The sequence below is a fragment of the Rhipicephalus microplus genome, chromosome 1 (genome assembly GCF_043290135.1).
Source record: "Rhipicephalus microplus isolate Deutch F79 chromosome 1, USDA_Rmic, whole genome shotgun sequence".
NCBI classification, from domain to species: Eukaryota; Metazoa; Arthropoda; class Arachnida; order Ixodida; family Ixodidae; genus Rhipicephalus; species Rhipicephalus microplus.
This window is the reverse complement of record NC_134700.1, coordinates 42,820,560-42,847,791: the sequence shown is the minus strand read 5'-3', so window position 1 is coordinate 42,847,791 and position 27,232 is coordinate 42,820,560. Positions and strand designations below refer to the sequence as shown.

At 46.7% G+C, this 27,232-nt stretch overlaps 1 protein-coding gene across 8 annotated transcripts in view; it reads right to left on the bottom strand.

Moving 5' to 3' along the window:
* The window catches only part of LOC119178803 (proteasome adapter and scaffold protein ECM29), an 881,180-nt gene extending 872,878 nt beyond the window's left edge, over positions 1–8,302 (bottom strand). For all 8 annotated transcript variants that reach the window (XR_012895350.1, XM_075895092.1, XM_075895224.1 and 5 more), the window contains exon 1: positions 8,225–8,302. Coding sequence is in view for 7 of the 8 variants with exons in the window: in XM_075895092.1 (XP_075751207.1) it covers positions 8,225–8,255 (31 nt within the window). In the remaining variant the exon portion in view is untranslated. The remainder of the gene's footprint in view (positions 1–8,224) is intronic.
* Positions 8,303–27,232: the final 18,930 nt, after the last annotated feature.

The window sequence follows — 27,232 nt, the reverse complement described above, 5'->3', positions numbered from 1 at the left end:
TATCAGATGCACAGGCGTGATCGAGGCACACGTGGCGGAGGAGTTGCGGTTATTTGTAAACTTGGTATTGATGTATGTTTGATCAATCAGATTGCCGATCACGAAAGCCTGTTCCTCAACGTCACTGTAAATGGTTTAACCTTTATGCTTTGTGTTGTTTATAAAGCCCCGGAAGTCTCAGATTCTTTTCTCGAACAGCTTTACGACCATCTCCTTTTAAACCGTACACGTCACATCATGATTACAGGTGACTTCAACCTTCCAGCTATCAAATGGAAGAACTTAGCTTACGGGCAATATAAATCGAGTGATGTTGTTTTAGACGCAATGTTAGCTCTGAACCTTGACCAAATTGTCTGTGAGCCTACGCGCAACAGTGCTGTCTTGGACTTATTCTTTGTCAGCGATATCTTTTTAAATGGTGTTATCACAGTTGAAAAAGGAGTGTCAGACCACAGTTTGTTGTTTTTCTCTTGGCCTTATCGATGCTCTGTAGTGCGTTCGAGTACACATTCAGTGGATGTCAAAGATTTTGATCGCGCTGATGATACAGCAATCACAGATTACTTAGACAGTGTACTAAGCTACAGCACGCACGATGATGTCCATGCATTGTGGATGCGATTTAAAAGTGCGGTCTGGTTCTCCATTCAGCAGTTTGTCCCCTTCCGGAAGGTACGCCAGAACCGTAAACATCCATGGATATCTCGGGAGATTATCCACATTAAACGCAGAATCAAGCGACTTAGAAAGCGTAAAAACGTAGCACCCGAAAAATTTGAGGTTTTGAAAAGAAATTTGGCGACCAAAGTAAATGATGCTAGGACACATTACTATCAAGTCACTCTCCCTTCATTTATTAAAGAAGATCCTGCTAAATTCTGGAGATTTCTGGCTCAAACCAATGAAACAGTGAATAGAATTAAACTGGACGGCAAATACGAAACTGACGGCTTCTTAATATCGCAGGCATTCAATGAATATTTTCACAGCGTCTTCACTTTTTCCAATGCTTATGTACCTCTGCCAGCTATTGTTAACGAGGTGAACATTCCCACTGTCACAAGGGAGGGTGTTTTGATTTTACTAAGAAAACTGAGCACCAAAAAAAGTATAGGACCAGACCAAATCCCAAATACATTTTTAAAGCGCTATTCTACACAGATAACTGATTTCTTGACAGAGGTATTTAATAAATCATTGCGTAGTGGTGAAGTTCCGGGTGACTGGAAGATTGCGCGTGTTGTGCCCATCCATAAGAAGGGAGATAAATCAATTGTTTCTAATTACAGACCGGTTTCCTTAACTTCAGTAAGTTGCAAGTTACTAGAACACATAGTGGCTCAAAATATTCAGTGCTTCTTAGCGGATAATAACATCTTGTCCCCTTGCCAACATGGATTTCGGAAGGGATTGTCCACAACAACGCAATTGGTTATAACTATCCATGATTTTATGGCAGTTTTAGATCGATCAGGGCAAACTGATATACTTCTACTCGATTTTTCTAAAGCGTTTGATAAGGTTCCGCATAGTAAATTACTTCTGAAATTACGTAACATAGGATTGCCGCTTTATCTTATTAAGTGGGTTGAATCTTATTTAACTAATAGAAAACAGTTCGTCGAAATTAAATCTAGTGTATCTGGGATGCTCAATGTCACTTCTGGTGTGCCACAGGGAAGTGTGTTGGGGCCACTATTATTCCTTATATATGTAAATGATTTAGTGCAAGCAATCCCTGACACAGTGTCTATTAAGCTTTTCGCGGATGATTGTGTTGTGTTTAAAGAAATAACCTGCTCTGACGACCATAACCTATTACAGCAAGCTCTTCGCAACATTGAATGCTGGTGCGCAGCATGGGACATGGAATTAAACGTTGATAAAACAGTGCTCATAAATATAACGCGAAAAACAAATCCTAGTGTGTTTACCTACAATATTCATGGCTCACCCATTCAATCGGTAACGCAGTATAAGTATTTAGGGATCACTCTTTCAAGTGATATGACGTGGCGAGCACACATTTCGTCAATATGCACTTCAGCTTTTCGGAAGCTGTGCTTTTTGAAAAGGAAGCTTGCAAAGGCAACTGTGAATGTTAAACTTCAAGCGTATAATGCAATTATCAGACCTAAATTGGAGTATGCGTCCGTTGTATGGGATCCGTACACGAAAAAAGACATACAGAGCTTAGAAGCGCTACAAAAGAAAGCCATCAGATTTATATTCAATAAGTACAAAAGACTAGATTCACCAACTCAACTCATGAATGCTAATAACATCCCCACCTTGGCTGTCCGCAGAAAAATCAGTCGACTTAAATTCTTGCGCAATATTTTTAACGGAAAACTTGGTATGTCTGCACCTTCATATTTAAAGACCACTACAGCGAGAACTACGCGCAACGCTCACAAACACACCCTACAACACATTTTTGCCAAAACAGAGGCATTCAAACAGAGTTTTTTCCCCCGCACTGTCTCGGATTGGAACAGTCTACCTAAGTTCGTTTGCGAGGCAGACGATTTTGACGAAGTCCTTGAGCAATATTTGTGTTGTATTGAACATTGAATCATTGTAACTGTTATATTGCTGTTATGCTGCGTTATAAACTTTTATATTGCTGTCATATTACTGTTAAACTGTTATGCTACGAGTGTTGTGATATATTGCTTGCGCTGCCAGTGTTGTTATCACTGATTTCTGTATTCTTTTCTTTCTGTAATTCCACTCCTGCCTGGGCCATGCTGGCCTGCAGTATTGTGAAATAAATAAATAAATAAATAAATAAATAAAAAGCATTTCTAAAGGCAACAACGAGCGTGATCGTGTTGCTGTGGATAGAGCGCCCAGTGATTCTATTGGGGACTGCCGATTTGGAGCAGTAAAATTTTAGTTTTGGTACACTTTGGAGCAGCAAAATATTACTTTTGGAGCACTTTAGAGCAGTAAAATTTTACTTTTGGAGCATTTTGGAGCAAGTATTCTTGAGATTAGGAGCACCTTGAAGCAGTTTAGTTCTGGAGCAGGTAATTTTACTATTAGGTGCACTTCGGCACACCTGGTTATAACGAAGTTGGAGGGGGATTCGTAACTACTTCGTTATAATCAATATCCATTTCTACCAGCAATTAGCCTGCAAGAGAGAATGTACTCACTATCGAATAACACAGCAGCTCATCACGCAGAAAAAAAAGGCTGTCGGAAGGCAAGAAACTGGCAACATCTTAGAAGCCGATGATAACTGTGTGGCTATGGGCCTTCTCTTGCATTAACCAAGGCAGAGATAAAGTACCTGGATGCACACTTAAGAGGTACTTTGTTTTGTTCGCAGTGGACACACGGTTTTGCTTGCCTGATCGACGCAGCCCTAGAGACAAAGACGGGAGGAACACAAAGCGCACAGACCGCAGTGCTGTCTTGCAACTGAAAGATTTGTTTTGAAAATCCAGAACAGGAAAACAGTGCCGGGCAAAGCAGAGGTGGGCATAAGTGAGACCGTGAAACAAAGTATTAAGCAACACCACGTGCATAAAAAAAAATTCAGAACGTCACCGGATATCACATGAGCCAAGCACATAAACTTCTTAGTAAGACGGTGAGTTCGGCCAGTTGGTTAAAATCCATGGTAAACTTATTTACAGCGCAACACCAGAAAACACAGGACAGGAAAGGAGCAAAAGAGAAAGAAAAGACGGCGCTGGCTCACAACTGTTGTTTCTTGTAAAAAAGGGGTGAAATGTATATAAGTACTGGCAGCTTACAACACGACATGCGCAGAAAAAGAGGTGCACCGAGGTAGCGTTCTCACACTTATGGGGATAATCAAGATTGGCCTAAATAACTAAATTCTTTTTCATGCAGTGCGACTGATGGTTCACTAGTAATGCACTTGCTACCCCTAATCTTTATATGATATGATCAGCGATTTCTCTTGTTAGTTGGCTAGTATGCTTGAAGATGACGGTGGTTCTCTTAAAAATGGGACGACAACCGCACGACCTGCAATGTTCCGGTAGATAAAGTCGCGCGACCCGTTGAAGAGATAACTCATGCTCCTTTAAACACATTTGTCTCCCATTCTTTTAATGTGAAAAGTTTTCATAATTTCACAAGTTAATCTTCTACTCAAACGCACTAGCCATCTTTGAAACGAAAACTGGCAGCAATATGGCGATTCATTGTGCTAGGTGCCGGTCTAGCGCCTGTTTCCAGCTGGCCCGCACCATTCGCGGTTGTCGAGACTCCCGAGCATGAGAAATCTACGAAGCCTTTGAAATGCATCATGTGGGGTCAGCATCTATCAGCGCATCATCGATAGCATTACCAGACATGGCGATTGGCTATCTGCACAGCAGTGTTGGCAGGCCAAACAAGGTGGCGTCGGGAAAATGTAGCCAAAGTGTAAGAAAAGATGGAAAAGGAAAAAATATTTGTAGCCAAATACTATACCCATATTTATGTGAAGCTTCACTTGAACTTACGTTTTCCCATTCAACTACTACAATACCTGTTTGTTAGTGTATCAACTATCAAACACCTTGTGTTCAGGAACGCGACGAAAGTAACGTTTCGCTGCTTTCTAAACCAAGTACCGCATGTTTACTGAAAACAAAAATATAACGAAATGAAAACTACATTACGCAACCTGCGTCTCTCCATTGGAAAATGACCCTCCGATGAGAGATGTCGTATAGGTCAAGTTATCTCCAACTCTGCAGATTTATGCACATAAAGCCAAAAAGGGCCAAGAATATTTTTCTCTTTTTTTTTTTTTTTTTAATTTTGTGATCGATTGATCAATACCGGCAGTCCACGTTCTCAATAAATATTCAGCTCATGAGTCCAATTCAGTTTGCCGCCACCAAATAAAAAGTTACTCAAGCACACTTGTATACAATCTCTCTTTCTTCACTACAGCATGTATAATGTCATGTTGTTGCGATACTGAGTAATCTAGCTGCAGAAACGGTAATAATAGTTGAGGTTCCAAGTCCTCAAAATGACGAAATGATTATGGGACACCGCAGTGGTGAGTTCCAGAAAGTCCGACCATCTGGGGCTTTTTATTGATGTATCTAAGCATGCACACTTCCGCAGCATGTTTGCCTTCATGGTAATGCAGCTACCACGGCCAGGATTTTATCCTTAATTCAGGAGTCAAACACCATAACTAGTAGCCTACCACTGTGGACAATGCAATAGAAGAAGCATTAAATTCTTCTGGGTGAACTTGCTCCAGACAACACAGATGTCACGCAAAGCACAAACGTCGAAATCTATTGTTAGGTGAAACGTGTGAGCTCATTATTCATGACCGCGTGGGTAACTAATTATTTGCTTCGTATCCCCTCGAACTTCTGTAGGTTGTACGGCACTGCGCCTGCAATCTCGTTGAAAACAACATTAGGAAACTGGCTCAACATCAAGAGGTTTTGAAGGCCCACATGTGTCTACACATATACACATCCAACTCCTTTGCCTCCAATCTGCGATTGTAGCCTGAAATCTCGGAGGCCACATATACTAGTACAAAATGCAGCTTCCCGAGAGGCAGAAAGGCATTCCACTGTCGCTGGTTCGAAAATGGTCATAGATCAATGGTCATAGATCGTGGCATAGTTTTCCGCTCGCTTAGGCGACAAAGCATGTGAATTTCTCGTGAATTTTCACACTTATGGCCTTTTCAAACGTCAAGGTACTTTTTGAGATTTGCTTCTGCCCCATGAGAGTCACCTCAGGACCACTGATCATGACAGTAACTCTCACAGCCCAAATAAAGCCAGGTCCCTGATTTTCAGTAGCCCAAGTACAGCCACACAGCCAAGTAGCCCAAGTCAATACCAAAAATTTTTTTGTATCGCCCAATTTAGCTATTTATAGCCAAACCTGGCAACAGTGCACAGTGCACCCTCAAGAAACATACAAGCATATTTCTTCAGGGTGACTTTAGATCCCCCCAATTGACCCTGCACTTCCAGAACTAGTTCACAGTGATGCCGTCTGGGTGTTATCTTCGTGCAGGTGACGTTTCAGCAAGCACAGCAGCGACGAGACATGGTAACGAATACGAGAGTGCAGACATTGTACAAGCCCTATTACTCGTCGGCCGTCTCAAGTGTTGCAGAGCCTGTGGTTCGTAGAAGACGGCGCCGGCTATGTTGCTTGGCATGTGTCTTCCGGAAAATGTTCACTGTAGTACTTGTTGCACATCACTAAAACAGACACGAATGCAATCGGCTGTGTCGTCTGCTGCAGCTGGCTCAACCTCACGAGCAGGTGCAGGGAATTCGTGAACTAGCCTTGCACGACAGCTGCACTTTTTTCGAAACGAATACTGCGGTGCCGCTGCCCCCATGTTGAACACATGAAACGAATGCCAAGTGCAGCCCCTCCGTGTACCGGTTCACGAAGAGCAGGCAAAACAAATGGACCTTTTGGTTCTAAAATGCCAAATCGAGCCAACAAGACTTTTGCAAGTAAACACAAGTGGGTGGCAAGTAACTATCTTAAGATTAATGTAGTACAAACAAATGTAATGTTTCATCTACATGATAAACAATTTCTACAAAGCCACAGTAAAGCCAATACTGAAATAGAAATATCACCCTCTTTCAAATCCCTTTGCGTATATTTGTCTGAAGCTCTGTCATTGGATTTTCAAGTGAATCACTTGGTAAATTATCTAGAGCAATAGGTGCTATGTGTTGCCATTGTAATTATTTTTCTAGATCTATTTATAATACTTTATAAAATTCAATGCTTCTTTCTTTTGTTTAATATGAAATTCTAGCCTGGGTGCAACTACAGCCGGAAACATTCACCGACTGACGGTATAAGAAAGAGACATTTGCCTTGTCTCCAGGGTGCCATATATTTGGCACACTGCTCCTTGGTTCACAAAGCTTAGTACCATAAAAACTGAATCTAATCCTTGTACACATACAGGCTTTGTCGCATGTGTAGAATGAGAAAAATTAACAATGATAATGCTTTTACAAAACTGGCATGCTTACAACAACATAATTATTTTTATAAATTTCATCATTTAGAACCTTGAATTGTCAACAAAAGCAGAACTAGATATGGTGAACAAGTGCTGTAGTTTTGTCCACCAACTATTTTAAATCAATTACGCAAAGAAAATAGCCTGGATGTATCTACTCTGGTACTAAAAAGGCTAAATGACATACTTGTATGATTGCTTGTACTGCCGTAGGTTCCTCGGTTTTTTTGGTTGTTTTTTGCTGTTTTCATCACAACGGCTATTTTTCTTCTTGGCTTTTCATATGTTTACACAACATCTTTGTTCATTATTTCTTACCGTGTCTGCTTACTGTTCTTACTGCTTTGTTCTGTATATGGCATACTTCTGTTTCAACCGCTGTAACTGCTCAGTGTATGAGGTGGCCAGATTACCCTCAAGCTGCTCAATGCAGCTTTTTCGCCTGGTCTCCTCGCAACCTTGTTGCAAAATAAACTCAATTCAATAAACATATGCAGCGTTTAGGGCAACGCGCTCTTTCGATCTCCTCCCCTCATGTGAAAAAGTGTATTTATTCGTGGTCGCACAAATGAAAGCGTTTGGTAGTTCACTCCTGTTTGTTCCTTTCTCTGTGGTCGTTGTTTTCGCGCTGTTTCGCCCCCAAGATGCCGTCATTTTGCCTTTGGACAACCCGAAGGTTAGAAGAGCACAAGGGGCAGTGCACAACAGTTTCACGAGCACACAGAACCGGTGGAGTCGACTAAGGACGGCGCTGGGAAAAGAACAATGGCTTTTGCTGCAGCTCTAACTTCTGTTTGTATTCCTGAACAAAACGCAGTGGCACAGCTCCACGCGCGTCAGATTGCATTTCAAGTGGTTCATTCAATCTGCTCCCGCACCGGTAGTTACCGTGCTATTTTATTTTGCTTTGTCGGCACAGCTCTGAGCCGTGCATGCAACTAACCAACACATACACGTTTCTTTTCAGTTCAACAAACATTCTGTAGGAAGTCCTATCATCACCTGAATGTCTTTGTAGTGCGCTGCAAGTTTCGCCAAGAATCGCCACCAACAGACCCATTCTTACAATAGACGATGGACAATAGCGCTACTCTGACGCCCCAGATGATGGTAACACACTGAACGCGCCGAGGGACACACAATCATTTGTGGTTCCTAAAAGTACTAAGGCACGAACTACGAAAGAGAAATATACAACAAAAGTCTGCATACCGGCCTCGTTTGGAACGTCCGCTTCAGCCATGACTCGTTCTTTTGTGACCGCGTGAGCCCCGCTGCGCCCACCGTGCCCTCTCTCTTTGCTCTCTCGGTTCTGCCCCTCGACGCCGCTTGGAGGCTCTGCGCTATTACCCTGCGCTATTACCGTCAGACCAGTCATTCCTGGAGATTCTTGGTCTTACGTTCGGCAATGCGGTCTTGTGCATGAGATCAGAAGTTCAAGCAAGATTTGAAATTAAGCAACGTGGAGTAGGTAGGCTTGCTTTAGGAGCTCACGGGAATACACCAATTCAAGGAGTACAAGGTGATATGGGATGGACATCATTTGAGAGCAGGAAAGCTAGCACCAAGATAAAATTTAAGAAGCGATTGAGAGAAATGGGGGAAAAGCGTTGGGCTAGGAAGGTTTTCAGCTACTTGTACATGAAGAATGTCGATACAAAATGGAGGAAGCGAACCAGAAAATTGAGGGGGAAATGGTAAGCAAACAGCAGGGGGAGGAAACGGGTACTGACATGAGGAGAATTGGCATGATTAAGAAGTCCACGCTAGAGATCTATCGAACTTTGAAGCAGGAAATTGCCAAGGAAAGGATCTATGATAATACCCAGGGTAGTTCTCTACTGTTTGAGGCAAGGACGGAAGTATTGTGAACCAAGACATATCGGGCCAAATACGAAGGGGCAGACACGGTATGCAGTGCATGGGGAAAGGATGAAGAAACTGCCGAACACTTGATAATGTTCTGTAAAGGGCTTCACCCTATAGTTCAGGATGATGGCGCAGAGTTTTTCAAAGCACTGGGGTTTAGAGACAGGGAGGGCAATATAGATTTTAAGCGGATAGAATCAACCAGAAGGAGGTTATCTGAATAGTGGCTGAAGTCAAGGCATGAGTAAAAATTAAACCCTTCACTGTAAAGTACCAGTCCTATATATTTTACTATTAAAGGGGAAAGAAGATAAATCTAATTGTTGGTTCACTAAGTATTACAGCTAGGTGGCGTTAGCCACTGCCCAATCTATAGGGCACATTCCCATCAATCCATCCATTTGCTTCGCCGTCATTTGTTAATACCTGCATGATTGCAGATATTAACTCTGCATTTCATGTAAGTGTTAATACCTGCATGAAATGACTGCTTCACCATCGTTTTTTAATACCTGCATTCGCACCGTGCGTTGCAGCTTTGACATTTCGTTTTTTTTTTTTTAATGCAGTACGAACCCACCCATTCAGAAAGCTTTTCGCGGACGTGTCAGCAATTAAACACAAGACTATTAAGCGTGACGTATGCAAGCACAGGTCGCGGGATTGAATCGAGGCTTCAGCGACTGCAATTTAGATGGAGGCGAAAATGCTGTAGGCTCGTGTATTAAGATTTGGGTGGCCCAAATGGTCGAATTTCCGGAGCACTCCTCTACGGCGTCTCTCATAATCCTATGGTGGTTTGGGACGTGAAGCCCTAGCTATTACTAATATCAAAGCACAGAAGTGCATGAAGGGCAATTGCGTGAGGTGACATGGATGAATGGATGGATGGATAGATTGACGTGACTGTCCCCTTTAGATCGGGCGGCGGCTAACGCCACCTAGCCGTAATACTTAGTGAATCACCAACTAGATTTATCTTTTTTTCCCTCATTTACATAGTAAAATATAGGACTGGTACTTTGAAGCGAAGAGTTTAATTTTCACTCGTGCCTTGACTTTAGCCACCAATTAGATAACCACCTTCTAGTTAATTGTACCCGCTTAAAGTCTATTTTTCCCTCCCTGTCTCTAAACCCCAGTGCTTTGAAAAACTCTGAGCCAGCATCCTGAACTATAGGGTGAAGCCCTTTACAGAACATTATCAAGTGTTCGGCAGTTTCCTCTCCACACTCACTGCATACCGTGCCCACCCCTTCGTATTTGGCCCGATATGTCTTGGTTCGCAATACCCCGTCCTGGCCTCAAACAGTAGAGAACTACCCCGAGTATTATCATAGATCCTTTCCTTGGCATTTTCCTGCTTAAAAGTTTGATAGATCTCTAGTGCGGACTTCTTAATCATGCCAATTCTCCACATGTCAGTCTACGTTTCCTTCACCTTCTTCTTAACTGATCGTTCTTTTTGGTTTGGCCCCCTGCTGTTTTCTAAGTATTTACCCGTCAATTTTCTGGTTCGCTTCCTTCATTGTGTATCGACACTTTTTATGTACAAGTAGCTGAAAACCTTCCTAGCCCAACGCTCCTCCAACATTTCTCTCAATCGCTTCTCAAATTTTATCGTGCTTCTAGCTTCCCTGCCCTCAAATGATGTCCATCTCATATCACCTTGTACTCCCTGATTTGGTGTATTCCCGTGAGCTCCTAAGGCAAGCCTAACTATTCCACGTTGCTTAATTTCTAATCTTGCTTGAACTTCTGATCTCATTCTTCTGAACTTCTGAGCTCACTACCTTCATTATCATTCAAAATCATGACTGCTGATTTTTCCTTACTGAATCGGAAATCTAACCGATCTCCCTCATTACCGCAGATGTCCACCAATCTCTGAAAATCTTCCTTGTTGTCGGCCACTAGCACTATATCATTTGCGTACATCAATGCTGGTAGTGCCTGTTCAATGAGTTTTCCTTGTTTGACGAATCCTAGTCCACTTCCCTCTAATTTGGCCTCTAATCCCTGAGGGTACATCATGAACAACAAGGATGACAGAGGACACCCCTGCCTAAGGCCCCGTTTTACCTCTGTGGGTTTGGATATCTGTTTTTCCTATTTTATAACTACCTTGTTACTTTTATAGATATTTTTTAAAAGATTAGTGACGCCATCTTACACACCTAGTGCTTCCAGTATTCCCCACAAGTTCTCTTGAACCATGTTATCGTGCGCTTCCTTGATATTCAAAAATGCTAGCCACAGGGGCCTGAGTTCCTTTTCTGCAATTTCGATGCACTGCATCAGTGAGAACAGATTGTCTTCCAACCGCCTGTGTTTCCGAAACCCATTCTGCAGTTCCCCCAGCACCCCCTCATCCTCTATCCATGCCTGCAGTCTTTCCTTTATAATCTGTATTGCCAGCCTGTAGACCACTGATGTCACTGCTATAAGACGGTAGTTGTTTATGCCAGCTTTGTCCTCATTTCCTTTATAGATCATGCTCATCCTGCTAATTTTCCATCCATTGGGAACTTCTTCATCGATTATTATTTTGCTCACTGCCTCTCTCAAAGCCTGCTTAGACTTCGGTCCTAATGTCTTTATCAGCATAATTGGAATGCCATCTGGGCCTGTTGATGTACTACTAGGAACCCTTTTCTCAGCCCTTTCCCACTCTTGTGAAAACGGAGCCATCGCGCCACTTGATTTATCCTTTTCTATTGTGGTGCATAAAGTTCTCCTTTGTTGAAATTTTTCTGACACCCTTGTTCTTATATAGTCAATAGCATCGCCCCCATCTAGCATAACACCTTGAGCTGTAGTTATAAACCTCTGTTCTAGGCTTGCCTTATTTCTTAGGGAGCTTAGATGGTCCCAAAATTTCGCAGCTGCCTTTTTATTTGTTTTATGTACTTCTGCCAACCACTGAGCCTCCTTTCTTCCCATCTTTTCATTTATCAGAAGGGCTGCTTCCCTTTACAGCTTAAAAAGATGTCCCATTTTCTTTCAACATCATCTGACGGTTCACCCCGTTGCTTAGCATGTGTGTGTTCGCTAGAAGCTTCCTGACGTTTTGCTATGGCCCTCTTAACTTCCTCATCACACCAACTCTTGGGTTTGTGTCTTCTTTTCCGGGGTGACTTGTCACGTGCCTTAGCAAGCTCTAGCTCAAAAAGTTTAATTAGATTCGTGTATGTCCACACTGCTTCATTATCCTCAGTGATTACTTTCTCAATTTGCTTAGTAGCTATTTCCATTTGCTTTTCTAAATAAAATTTTTCCTGTAGTAGCTCATCTTGTCTCCTTCCCACTTTCCCTGCTCTTCCAAAACTTAGCTTGATACGTTTGTGATCACTACCCAGACTTCTGGAGCCACATTCATCTATGCGCATTCACCTGAGCCTATCATGCATCCTATGTGACATCAGTGCATAATCTATCGTTGACTGCAGCCTTCCTACCTCCTATGTTATTTGCCCTTCACACTTCTCAGTACGGTTGCAAATGATTAAATCATGCCTTTCACACATAGCCATGATCAATTTGCCTGTTGGGTCAGTATAACCATCTAAATCTTCTATGTGCGCATTCATATCTCCTTGTATCATTGTCTCGCACTCTCCTCCTAATTCCTCAATATCCTCTGATATACACTCCACCATTGCCTGGTTTTCCTCTGTGGTCTTTGCTCCCGTCCACAAGTACACCAAAGCAAGGGGTGTCAGACTTTCCTTCCTAACCATAGATGTTCCATGTATCCCTGCTTGACTCTTTGCCAACCCATACTTTTATGTATGAATGCAACAATTCCACCCCCTTTTTTCTGCTTTCTGTTCTATTGCAATATTGCCTTACGTAGTTCGGATTGCAAGGTGGTTGCTCAATGTACCGAAGATGTGTCTCCACAACCCCACATACCATCAGCTCCTCCTGCCTCAACTGCTCTTCTATCTCTTCCCACTTTAACCTATTTGTGCCACCCAGCATGTTAATATAGCCTACGTCTGAATTAGCTCGGCCCTTGTGCTTACGTTTATTTCTTCTCCCATGGACTCCGTGTGGCTCAAATATTTGTGCACCTTTAGAACCGTCTTCTGCTACACTGTTGGCCTCAGAGCTCTGGGCCCCTCTATAAAAGCTGTGGCTTGACGACCTATCCTATTACCAACCCTCCTGCCCGTCGCACCACTGTAGTGAATGCCATCCTGTGCAAAGGGGCGAGCTCCGGGCTCGTACACGTCTTGGTTCAGCTCCATTACGCCGTATTTGAGTTGCCGGCTCATACCCTTGATCACACAGTTAGCCTCCACTTCCCTCCTTTCAATACCACGAGACTACCCCCAGACCTCTGCGACTGTGCATATGGTCACATGCACACTCCCAGAGGCTTCTCGGAGCTTACGCATCCCATCCTTTAACTGTCTTTGAAGGTTCTCATCCTTGCCCTTCAACACATCATTGAGCCCAGCGTGAATAATAACGAAATTTTCGCCCTCCATGCTGTTCTCTACAACCTCCTGAGCTTTGGCCAGTGCATCCACCATGCCCTTCCCTGACTGGGCCTCCACCCTCACTCTCCCATCATCCTTCACTGTCTCGAAGACGCCATCCCTAATCCTGGCGACCTTAGAGTCCCCCACCACCAGGACCCTTCTTCGCTCCAATCGCTGGCTTCCTGTTTGTGATGACGCCCCTGTTTGGTTCACCTGTTTTTCTCTCTGCCGCCTGTCCTGTGTTCCTGCCCTGCTCGAAGACTGCCGCGCCACCGAGCTGTATGTTCTCGGGGCCTCCGTGTTGTGGCCAGACACTGCGGCGCCCTGACCTCCCTTCTCACCTGTTTCTTCCCGCCTGTCACCTTCTCCGCTACCCATGCCTTCCGTCTCACACCCCTCGGGGCCGGGGTAAAGCGCCATTAGCTCCTTTACCCGCTGCTCGAGCTCAGTCCACCCCTCCCGTTCTTTTCGAAGGTGACCCTTGATTTGCTCTAGTAGGCTGGCGGTACCCTCCTCCCGCTCACGTGACGCTGCGAGCTGTTTTTGAAGTTTTTTATTTATTACATACTACAGACCCTTAGGTCCAAGCAGGTAGGCAGTTACAAGGAGACATAGTTGAAACAATAAGTGGCATAAAGATTGTTTGGGTTGAGTGTTTCATACACTCATAGTGAACACAAAGAGCGACATAGCAAATTATTTCATAATAATGAATGTACCGGGCAAAAGAGAAAAAAAACACCACAAATTCATACTTCATATGTTGTGCGATTAAAGTAAAACATACATACATATTAAATACAAAACAATAGAAACAATTATTTTCACCGTTCAAGCCAAGAAAGTAATGAATACATAAGTATACAATAAGTACAGCACATACAAGATGAAAAAGAAAACGAAAAGAAAAACGCTGTAATAAAAGATCAAAATCCTGAGTTTTCAGGATAATGCTGTTTAGAGCGAAGGAGAAATATATTTTATGAGGATGCCCGAGGTGTTTCGTTCCAATCTGAGACCGTGCGTGGAAAATATGAGAACTTATAAGCGTCTGTCCTGCAGAAATAGTGTGTTAGAGATTCTGTTAGAGTTGTTAGGATGTTAGAGTTATATCTTCTGCTCCCGTTCCGCCCTAAGCTCCCCCTGAAGCTCCTCGAAGCTAGCCTCCACGCACTGCACGGCCGCCTTCAATGCCTCGCACAGCCTGCACATGAAGCTCGCCTTCTGCACGTCAGCCAAACTCGAGAATTCTGTCTCGTTCAAGTAGCACCAGCACTTGCATTCTTCGCACTGCACCAGCTCACTCTCGCCCGTGGTTTTTCTAGCCTCCTTAGCCATCGCCCGCCCGACCATCGAACCAAGCGCCCGACAGCCCTAAGCTCCACCCTAATCCCGCTATCCAGCCGCCTCCGCTAACTCTCCTACCTCAACAACTGTTGGAAGCTGCCACCTACACACACGTGCTCGATTTTGTTAGTAGACTCGCACTAAGTCCCCTTCGTGTTCGGCTCTAGCTGTTTAGCAACTAACTGGGTGCCCCGAACTTCTTCAAAACAGCCGCCTACCCCGTTCACGTGGTCAACATCACTGCAACGTTGCCCGTGTCCCACATCTACAGTAGTCGCAACGCAAGTTATTTATAAGGAGAGAAAAAATAATAACGGTGTTCACAAAATCAAAGAAATAAAAGAAAACTAATCTCGCGGAGCGCGCTGCTCCTGCACCAACCGACCTGCACTGACCTTGCACCACCTGCTCTGCAGCGTGCGGTCTCGCCACAGGCAATGCTAAGGTGGCGCCATCTCGTGGCTGTCGATACAAACTGCGGCAGCCATGGCTGCTCGTGAACACACTACCCCATATTCTAGTACACTATAGTTCTACGGAGCTTTGTTCTCCGCCATGGCGCCCCTCGGGAACTGCTCAGTGATCGTGGCCGTGTATTTCTCTCAGACGTGTTGCAATCACTCCTATCCGAATGCAGAATTATTCACCGCACCACTACCGCATATCATCCACAGACAAACGGATTAACGGAATGGTTTAACCGAACTCTGGGTGACATACTGTCAATGTACGTTGCGTCAGACCACTGCAATTGGGATCTTGTTCTTCCATTTGTCACGTTCGCCTACAACACCGCCTCTCAAGCTACCACCAGATTCACACCATTCTTCTTGCTCTACGGCCGTGAACCCTCTAGCACCATTGATACAATTCTACCATATCATCCAGACGTTGACGACTACCAGCCTGTGTCTGCGGTGGCTCACCACGCCGAGAAATGCCGACAACTGGCCCGTTCTTTCACCTACGACCAACAGTGTCGCCAAAAACAGCGTCATGACTCCGACATCCCTCCTGACCCTTTCAGCGTCAACTCTCTCGTGTGCCTTTGGGTCCCGCCAGTTGCTGCTCCCGGCCTTTCGCCTAAGCTTCTTCCGAAGTGTCACGGAACCTACCGCGTGGTTGCGCAGACCTCTCCTGTTATTTATGTGGTTCAACCCGTTATGCCATCTTCCAACCTTCATCGTCGGGGGGGGGGGGGGCGAGAAACAGTCCACATTAACCATCTCAAGCCGTATTATGACCCTCTGACCTATCTCTAGGTCGCCGGGATGGCTACCTCTCGATACCGGGGGTTATTCTGAGGAAGAAGATGGACACATGCTGAAGCACATTGCCATCACCTGGCTCGCTCGGCTGTTCGCTCCCTGGCTACGCTTTGCTTGCTGCTGCTGCTGCTATCTTCCCGGTCGCTGTGTACCTCAATAAACCCCCGTAACAATATATATATATATATTGTGGACATTTAGTATACCAATTGTCTTCATCTGTACATTATCATAATTATCATCTGTGGCTCATGCATCCTCATCGTTGTCACGTAGCATCATCATCTTGGTTCGTTCATCTCAGCTGTCGGCTGCCGCTTCTTCGGGCCTAATAAAGGTCTTCCAAACCAAGACTTCATACGTGGTGGAGGTGTGGGGTAGAGTGGTCGAGAGGATGACGGGGGATCCAACAGCACGCTCACAAGACTGCCTCTAGTTATCATCCCCAAACTAACGGCCTCACTGAGCGATTCCACCGCACTCTTGCTGACATGATCGCCGCCTACATTCAACCAGACCAAAAGAACTGGGATGTAGTCCTACCATTCGTAACTTTCGCCTACAATACGGCTATTCAGCGGACAACCGGCTACTCCCCATTTTACCTAGTTTATGGACGCTCCCCTACTTCTCTCCTCGACGTCTCTTTCTTTACCTGCCATGTGGATTCATCTCCATCCTCTCCAGAGGAATACGTTTTACGGCTCGCAGAGAGCCGCCAACGTGCTCGTATAAACACTGAAGCCCGACAGCAAGACAGAAAGCTGGTTTATGATGAATCGCATCGTGCTGTATCCTTTCAACCTGGAGACGAAGTGCTCCTTTTGACGCCTATTCGCACACCTGGTTTGTGCGACTAATTCCAGCCACGGTTTATCGGGCCGTACACAGTTCTTGAAGAAACTTCACTAGTAAATTATCGCGTGACGCCACTTGTAGCCCCAGCAGATCGCCGTTATCGAACTACTGAGGTCGTCCATGTCTCCCGTATGAAGCCCTTCATGCGACGTTCTTTGTCCCCTTGACTTGCCGCGGCCAGGCTGGCCGCTTTCACGGGGGGGGGGGGGGATTAGTGTGGGCATTTAGTATACCAATCCTCTTCATCTGTACATTATCATCATAATCATCTGTGGCTCATGCATCCTCATCGTTGTCACGTAGCATCATCATCTTGGTTCGTTCATCTCAGCTGTCGGCTGCCGCTTCTTCGGGCCTAATAAAGGTCTTCCAAACCAAGACTTCATGATATATATATATATATATATATATATATATATATATATATATATATATATATATATATATATATATATATATATACACAGCGTGTGCTCAACAGCTTAGCCGCAAGATCGTCTTCTTCGGCCTCGAGAGAAGCTAGAGGCCCACTAATCGTCCACATGTAGACACACGTCAGTTGCTTCTCTCTCAAAGAGCATCGCCCCGATGCGCAGTCTGTAATGCAGTTTATTTTTCTAAAGTAAAGTATCACGCAATCACTCGCTGACGTAAGGTTTCATGCGGACTACGTGAACGAGTTCAGGATGGTGCTGGCGACGCCTTGTACTATACGAACAGTCGGGAACAACTTCGTAAGTGACATCGCTCAGTCGTCGCACAACTAGGTACGGTCCAAAGTGTCTTCTTAAGAGTTTTTCGGAAAGTCCTCGTTTTCGTACGGGCGTCCAAACCCATACTTTGTCGCCAGTTTGGTAGACGACTGTTCTGCGGTGAGCATTGTAGCGGCCTGCATCGTAGTCTTGCTGCTGGCTGATCCGTAAACGTGCAAGTTGCCTAGCTTCTTCTGCGCGTTCCGTAAACGTGTCGGCGTCCGGGACGATGTCGTCGCCTTCGTGTGGTAACATTGCATCTAACATGGTTCGTACTTCTCGTCCGTGAACGAGGCTGAAAGGTGTCATGCGGGTCGTTTCTTGCTTGGCCGTGTTGTATGCAAACGTTATGTAAGGCAAGATTGTATCCCAATTTTTGTGTTTGACGTCTACGTACATATAAAGCATGTCTTCAATGGTTTTGTTTAGACGCTCTGTCAGCCCGTTCGTTTGCGGGTGGTATGCGGTGGTCTTACGATGCGTTGTTCCTCTCAGCATCAAAACATGGTCCAAAAGAACTGCTGGAAATGCGGTTCCTCTGTCTGTGATTACGACGGTTGGTGCACCATGCCTCAGTACAATATTTTCGATAAAAAATCTTGCCACCTCCGCTGCTGTACCGCTCTGGATAGCCTTTGCCTCGGCATAACGGGTCAAATAATCCGTCGTGACGATAACCCATCGGTTGCATGCAGTAGAAGTGGAGAGTGGGCCCAAAATGTCCATGCCGATCTGGTAGAATGGAGTCATTGGGACCTGTACGGGGTTGCAGGAGGCCAGCTGGTTTAGTTGGCGGTGACTTGCGTCGCTGGCAGTCGAGACAGGTACGAACGTGGTGCTTCACGGCTGTGGTTAGTCTTGGCTAGTAATACCTTTGCTGTGCCCTGGCCAACGTTCTTGTGTAACCCAAGTGACCAGAGGTAACGTCGTTGTGGCATGCTTTCAGTACTTTGGTGCGAAGGGCTGCTGGGACGACGAGTAGATAGGCAGATCCCGTCAACGAAAATTTTTTTAAACAGTACTCTGCCGCGTAAACAAAATGATGACAACGCTCTTGCGAAAACTCTTGGCGGCTTCCGAGATCTGCTGTCCAAGTAGGTAATTAAGCCAAGCAACTCAGCGTCGTCTCGTTGTTGCTGCGCAAGGGTGGTCGTGCCGAGGACACCGAGAAATGATGTTTCCTTCTCCTCGGGTAGGGTTGCCGACTCAATGGGTCAACGGGACAAACAGTCGGCGTCCATATGTCGCTTCCCTGAGTTATGTACAACTGCCATATCGAATTCCTGCAGCCTGAGACTCCAATGCGCTAATCGGCCGGTAGGATCTTTAAAATTAGTTAACCAACACAGTGAGTGGTGGTCGCTAATTACTTTGAAGGGGCAGCCATATAAATACAGACGAAATTGTGTGACCGCCCATACCACGGCGAGACATCTCCTTCTCAGTCGTAGAGTAATTAGCCTCAGCGCGTGTTAACGTTCTGCTTGCGTAAGCGATTACCCTTTCTGTGCCCTCTTGCTGCTGCACAAGCACAGCTCCCAGACCAGCATTGCTAGCATCGGTGTGAAGCATTGTAGGGGCTATATCGTTGAAGTGGGCAAGGACTGGGGGTGTTTGTAGTCGCTGGCGAAGATCGTTAAAAGCAGCTTCATCTTCGTTATTCCACTCAAAGGTGACGTCTTCTCTCGTCAGGTGAGTTAGCAGTGATGCTATGCGTGCGAAGTCCACGATAAATCGTCGATAATATGCGCAGAGGCCGAGAAAGCGTCTGACAGCCTTTTTATCGGTTGGCATAGGGAACTGTTCTACGGCTGCGATTTTTTCAGGATCGGGACGAACACCAGCATGACTGACGACATGACCAAAAAAAATCGCAGCTCTTCGTAGCAAAAGTGGCACTTCTCAGGATTCAACGTCAGGCCCGCGGACCGTATGGCTCGTAAGACCACCTCAAGTCTTTCAAGGTGCTCGTCAAATGTCGCGGAAAACACTATGACGTCGTCTAGATATACTAAGCATGTTTTCCACTTCAACCCAGAAAGCACGGTATCCATGAGTCTTTGAAAGGTAGCAGGGGCGGAGCACAAACCGAATGGCAAGACCTTAAATTCATATAACCCATCTGGTGTCACAAAATCGGTCTTCTCGCGGTCTCTCGGGTCCACCTCGATTTGCCAATATCCACTCCGCAAGTCCATTGAAGAGAAGTATCGAGCATGTCGAAGTCTGTCGAGAGAGTCGTCTATACGCGGTAGTGGATATACGTCTTTCTTGGTCACCTGATTTAGCTTCCGGTAATCCCCACAGAAGCGCAGGCTGCCGTAGTTTTTCTTAACGAGGACCACAGGCGACGCCCAGGGGCTCTGTTAAAGCTGAATGACGTCATCTTCAAGCATTCTGTTTACCTGCTGTTGTATCGCTTCACGTTCTTTTGGAGCCACGCGATAAGGGTTCTGGTGAATAGGTCTCGCCGTTTCCTCGGTAATGATTCGATGCCTGGTCAGAGGCGTGCGGCCAACTCTTGATGTTGAAAAGGAGTCTTGAAATTTGGCCAGGAGCTCAAGGCGTCAGCGTCGGTCGTCTTTCGGCAACGTAGTGCTAACATCCAAAACAGGCGCTGAATCAAGGTTTAGCGACTCGTCGACAACCGCCAAGCAGCCTTCGGCATCTACGACATCGTCGAAGTAAGCGACAGCCGTTCCTTTAAGAAGGTGCCGGCGCTCAGCACTAAAATTGGTCAGCAGCAAGTCCGTGCGTCCAGCAGCAACTCTGACGATACCTCGTGCCACAGAAATACCGTGGGTGAAGAGCAGCGAGCTTATTCGGTCTGCAACTCCTTCGGCGTCAAACTGAGCAGCGGCGGCCACAGAAACAAGCGTGCATGACCTCGGAGGGAGAACCACATCGTCATCAGTAAGACGCAGTTTGTTTGGTCGCACCTCTGGGGAATCGGGTAAGCCCTAATTGTTGCAAAACGTAATCAAGCTCTCTGGCATGTTGATGACGGCATCATATTCCCGTAAAAAGTCCATGCCAAGAATTACGTCTCTACAGCATGCGGCGATAACGACGAACGACGCAGTGAAAGGAGAACCTCCGATGTCAATTCTTGCGGTACATCTGTCCGAGGGCATCAATAACTGGCCTCCCGCTGTTCTTATATGAGGGCCCGTCCACGGCGTCTTCACTTTTCTGAGGCTGTTGGTGAGGTCCTGACTTATAATGAAAAAGTCGGCACCAGTGTCGACTAAAGCTGTTACTTTCTGGCCGTCAGGAAGAACACTAAGGTCAGCAGTAACAATTTCATCGTTTTCACGGCTTATCGGCTGTATGACGTCAAGCTGTGGGGGCTTCTTGTCGTCATCTTTATGGCCTGCAACCTTGCCCCCGGAGGTCGCCGCTCTCATTTTCTCCGGTGCGGGCTAGGTGACCTTCTTGTATTAAGGTCCACGTAGGTGCCGTGGTGCGACAAAGGCGAACGCACGGGGGACGGTGAGCGGGATCGACGTCTCGGACCAGGAGGGTTAGCAGGCATTTCCTCCTCTGCAGTGGTAGAGCCGTCCTGAAAGTGAGAACGGGGTCCATAGAAAGAGGTGTCGTCACGGCGCGGAGTGTATTCGTCGTTGGCACGCCGACCATCAAACCAAGGTCGATGAGGGCGGAATGAATCACCTCGATGCCAGCAATGACGGGCAATATGTCCTGCACCTCCGCAGTGAAAGCATAGTGGACGTCTGTCCACTGTGCGCCATGCATCTGTTTTCTGGGTCGGTGGACACGTCGATGCCCATGGGGTGGCTGTGGACGGCTGGTTGTATGGCTGCAGCGTGGGCGGTTGATGCGGTGTCTGCTCTTGCGGCGGACACGAAGGGGTCATCGGCACCTGGTGGTACAGCGTCGGCATAGCGGGTGGTGGACGTCGGAGAACGGCAGCGTAGCTCATAGGACGCTGCTGAGCATCAGGACTAGCCGTAGACAACGCTTGGTGGATTTCGTCGCGTACGACTTCAGCGATCGACGCGATGGGATTTTCAGCAACCGGATTCCGCAACCTCTGCAGTTCTTCGCGAACTATCTCCCTAATCAACTCTCGTAAGAAGGTCTGATTCTCAGATGTCATGGCGTTAGCGTTGATTGGGACATTTCAGGACATGCGGTCATATTGCCTGCAGCGTTGATGAAGCGCCCGCTCGATAGCCATAGCTTCCTTAATGAAGTCAACCACGGTACTTGGAGGGTTGCGCAGTAGCCCGGCGAAAAGCTGTTCCTTGACACCGCGCATGAGGTAACTCAACTTTTTATCATCCCTCATGTGCGGGTTATCTCGTTGAAAGAGACGAGTCATGTCCTCGGCAAACATTGCAACGGTTTCGTTGGGTTTTTTGAACCCGTAGCTCCAATAACTGCTGCGCATGGTCCCTTCTATCGATATTGGCGAAGGTGTCGACGAACTTCTGTCGAAAGTCGGGCCAAGCTGACAGATTGCCTTCTCTATTCCCATACCAAGTACGAGCACCGTCGTCAAGGTATAAATAGGCACGTGAAAGCTTTTCCTGTTCCGACCACTGATTTACCTTGGCAACACGCTCGTAGTGGTCCAGCCAGTCATGAACGTCTTCATGGGCACCGCCACTAAAGCGATCTGGAACGAGGGGTTGAAAGAGGGTCACCTGAGGTGAGTGCGTTGGGAAGCTGCCTTGTAGCACCTGTTGCGGGCTTGCGTTGGCCATTGGTTGAGGTGTGCGGTGCCTAGCAGGTTCCGGCGAGTGAGTCAGCTCTGGCGCGAGGCCTCGCCACCGACGAGTGGAGCAATGCACCGGTGTTTCTACAGGTAACAATGCGTCTGGACTCGATGAACGACTTCCAGCGGGCGTGTGGAGCATCAGACAGGGTTGCGGCCCAGCACTTCCACCAGTGTCACGGTACAATGCGAATAAAACACAGATACACCTTGGGATGACGAAAGTAGCGTGTGCTTAACAGCTGAGCCACAAGATCGTCTTCTTCGGCCCCGAGATAAGCTAGAGGCCCACTACCTCGTGCCCACTTGCCCACTAAATGTCCCATCATCGTTATCGTCCAATGTAGACACGCGTCAATATATATATATATATATATATATATATATATATATATATATATATATATATATATATATATATATATATATATATATTGCATGAGAGTTTAATAGCAACGCCAGGTAGTAGGCAGGCAGCCGGTACGGATAGAAATGCTCGAGCAGTCCAGCGTATACAGCTCGTGCACACACTCGCGCTTCGCACTCCGAGAGAGATGGTCCCACTAGTCAGTGCCTTGCGAATTCCCCACTAGAATACCCCGGTGACGAAGACGAGCCATCCTGGCGACTCAAGGTGACGAGAGAACAGGAGGGTCGTAGCAGGGCTTGAGGCGACTGACGTGGACCGTCTCACGACGAAGGCGGCGCTTGTCCGTGGATGGCTTGAGCGGTTCAATCACATAGGTGACAGAAGAAGGGTGCTGTATGACGCGGTAAGGGCCCGTATACTTCGGTGCAAACTTGGGAGTCAGTCCAGGAGAGTGGAAAAGCAGTCGGAGCCACACGAGAGAACCAACGGGGATTGTGTCCTGAACAAGATCACGGTCATGGCGATCTTTTTGGAGGGCTTGATTATCGGCTGTGAAGGACCGTGCAAGCTGACGACACTCTTCGGCATGTTGTGCCATTTCAGAAACTGGGCTGAACTCGGAGGCATCAGGATTGTATGGCAGAATTGTGTCGAGTGTGCTGCATGGGTCACGACCATATAAAAAAATAGAGAAAAGCCCGTTGTTGATTGAATCGCCGTATTGTAGGCATACGTCACGAAAGGAAGGACAACGTCCCAATTTGAGTGGTCCGAATCAATATACATAGCGAGCATGTCTCCGAGAGTCTATTGGAACGTTCCGTTAGGCCGTTCGTCTGAGGGTGGTAGGCTGTTGATGTGCGGTGTACCGTGCGGCTTGAATGTAAGAGCTGCTGCAGAACTTCGGACAAGAATACACGGCCCCTGTCACTCAGGAGCTCCCGTGGTGCACCATGACGAAGAACAAACCGATGCAAGATGAAGGTTGCAACGTCACGAGCGCCAGCCGAAGGTAGCGCTGCCGTTTCGGCGTACCTTGTCAGATGGTCGGCAGCCACAATCACCCATCGATTACCACCAACAGAGCACGGTAGCGGGCCGTATAGGTCAATCCCAACACGGTCAAATGGGCGTGCAGGACATGGTAAAGGCTGCAGTTGACCGGGTGAATGAGGGAATGTCTTGCGCTGCTGACACAGGGAACATGAGCGAATGTGGTTGCGTACAAACGTGCACATACCCCGCCAGTAGTAACGTTGGCGGATCCGTTCATATGTCTTTAGCGCACCGGCGTGTGCGTGTTGCGGCTCAGCATGAAAATATTCGCAGATATCAGAGCGCATATGGCTGGGTATGACTAGCAGCCATTTAGGACCCACCACTTGATAGTTGCGACGGTATAACAGGCCATCTCGTATGGCAAAGTGCGTTGCTTGGCGGCGAAGAGCACGCGGGTAACCGGAAGTTGATGTGTCAGAAAGCATATTTAAGAGCGAGACAATCCAAGGGTCTTTCCGCTGTTCGGATGACATGTCTGTGACGCTGACGGAGTAGAGGGGAAGGTCAAGGGCTGATATTTCCGATTCATCAGATTTCACGGGTGATCGTGAAAGCGCATCTGCGTCAGAGTGCTTTCGCCCCGATCGGTAGACGACGCGTATGTCGAATTCCTGGAGGCGTACTGCCCAACGTCCGACGCGACCAGAAGGATCTTTCAGTGAAACCAACCAACAGAGTGCGTGATGGTCTGTTACCACGTCAAAAGGTTTACCGTACAAATAGGGGCGAAACTTGTTTAACGCCCACACAATCGCCAGACACTCTTTTTCAGTAACAGAATAGTTGGCTTCTGCCTTAGTGAGGGCGCGGCTGGCATAGGCGACCACATACTCCGTAAAACCTGGTTTGCGTTGCGCGAGTACTGCACCAAGGCCGACGCCACTTGCATCCGTGTGTACTTCGGTCGGCGCAGTAGGGTCATAATGACGCAGTACGGGTGGTGAGGTAAGGAGTTGGCGCAGTGTTGTGAAGGATTCGTCACAGGCTTCTGTCCAATTCGAAAGATCTGTAGGGCCAGCAAGGAGTTTGGTGAGTGGAGCGATGATGGAGGCAAAGTTCCGGACAAAACGACGAAAATAGGAGCACAGGCCCACAAAGATCCGTAGTTCTTTACCAGTAGTCGGCTCAGGAAATTCGGCAACAGCACGAAGCTTGTCAGGGTCGGGAAGAATGCCGGCTTTCGAGACGACATGACCAAGTATGGTGAGTTGTTTAGCCCCGAAGTGACACTTCTTCAGGTTAAGCTGAAGCCTGGCGCTGGTAAGGCACTGTAGAATCCTACGCAGACGAGTGAGATGCGAAGTGAAATCGGGTGAAAAGACCACAACGTCATCAAGATAGCACAAGCAGATGTTCCATTTGAGACCGCGTAAAATGCTGTCCATCATTCGCTCGAATGTGGCGGGCGCATTGCAGAGTCCGAATGGCATTACGGTGAATTCATAGAGACCATCTGGTGTGATGAACGCCGTTTTTGGACGATCAGACTTAGCCATTGGGACCTGCCAATAACCTGAGCGAAGGTCAAGCGAGGAAAAGAATTCTGCACCTTGGAGACAATCGAGAGCGTCGTCTATGCGGGGAAGAGGGTAAACATCTTTCCTCGTAATGTTGTTTAGGCGCCTGTAGTCTACGCAGAACCGTATCGAACCATCCTTTTTTTTTTGAGGAGTACAACTGGTGAAGACCAAGGACTACAAGAAGGCTTAATGACTCCACGCTGTAGCATGTCGTCTATTTGTTCTGCAATTACGCGACGCTCCGCTGGAGACACACGATAGGGGCGCTGGCGCAAAGGAGTACTCTTTCCTGTGTCAATTGTGTGCACAACTGCAATCGTTCTTCCTAGAACCGCTTGGGGAATGTCGAACGAACGCCTGAATTCGTGCAACAGGGTAAGAAGCTGCTCTCGTTGAGCCGGGACTAGATGACAGTCAATATAACTATGAAATGCATCGGACGACACACGGTTCGAGGCAAAGTGAGGAACCAACGCGTTCAGCTCCTTATTCGGCTTGGTGTCGAAGAAATCGGCAGGCACGATAGTACTTTCATCAATAAGCTGAATGTGGCCGAGCTTCTCGTTGCAGCGCAAACTGAGGGGGCACGAGTTCGGATTGTAAATAAGTATTCTGGTAGTGTCTTCACAAATTGCAAGAATGGCGAATGGCAGCGATGTGTGATGGCGGCTACCGAAGATGTGAGATGGCGTGAAAAGGACGGTAGCGTCAGAAAGTGAAGTGCAGCAGGCAGAGACAAACTGGGTGCTGAAAGGAGGAAGGTCTGTGTCCATCGCGACGACAAGGTTAGCCACACTAGATACGGCCGCATCAACAGAAGGCGCATCACGAAACGGTAACAGTTCCAGTTCGGCCCGAGCGCAGTCCACGACGGCGTGATGACGTGATAGGAAATCCCATCCTAGGATGACATCGTGGGAACATGAAGGCAACACGTGAAATTCAATGATGTACAACACGTCTAGAATAACCACTTTTGCCGTACATGCCGCGACGGGCTCAGGTAGTAGGCAGGGAGCCGGTACGGACAGAAATGCTCGAGCAGTCCAGCGTCTACTGCTCGTGCACACACTCGCGCTTCGCAATCTGAGAGAGATGGTCCCACTAGTCAGTGCCTTGCGAATTCCCCGCTACTAAATATATATATATATATATATATATATATATATATATATATATATATATATATATATATATATATATATATATATATATATATATATATATATATATATATATATATATATTGGTGTGTGTGTTTGTGTGTGACGCAAGAGACTTGATGGCTGTACAATGAACCATTTATTTGTCTTCGTCTTCCTCCTTCTCTACTATTCCACCACACCATTCTCGTGTGGTTCGTCACACGCTTCCACCCTCCCCCAAGAGAAACGTAGATGCAGGGGCGGATGATATCGTTTAAGTCTCCCGACATGAACGATGTCAGTCTGGCGACCGAGTGGAGCCACGCTACAGTCGATCTCGTAGTTAACTGCCGAAATCTTGCGTATGATCATATAGGGTCCTTGCATGATTGCGCTTAGATTGCCGCGGTTCGGGTGCTAGGATGTTTCACACAGAACAAAGTCTCCCACTTCAAGCTCTAATGGAAGGAACTTGTTGTCATATATGACCTTGTTTTTCTCGTGATATGCCACTGAATTGCGGACTGCGTTTGTACGAGCTTCCTGCAGATTTTCGGTAACGCCTGAAAGAAGATAGGAATACCATGGTGTGCCATACATAAGAAAGCAGGGTGGGTAGCCTGTTACTTCATAAGGTGTTCTATTGTACTCGTCGACAACGTCCGAGAGGAGACGCGGCCACGGTTTTCGGGGTTCGTCGTTGATCTTGCATCGGAGGCGAGTAACGATCGTCTGATTAGTGCGCTCGTTTAGGCCATTACACTGCGGGCGTTGTGAGCTTGTTAAAAGCTGATGAATATT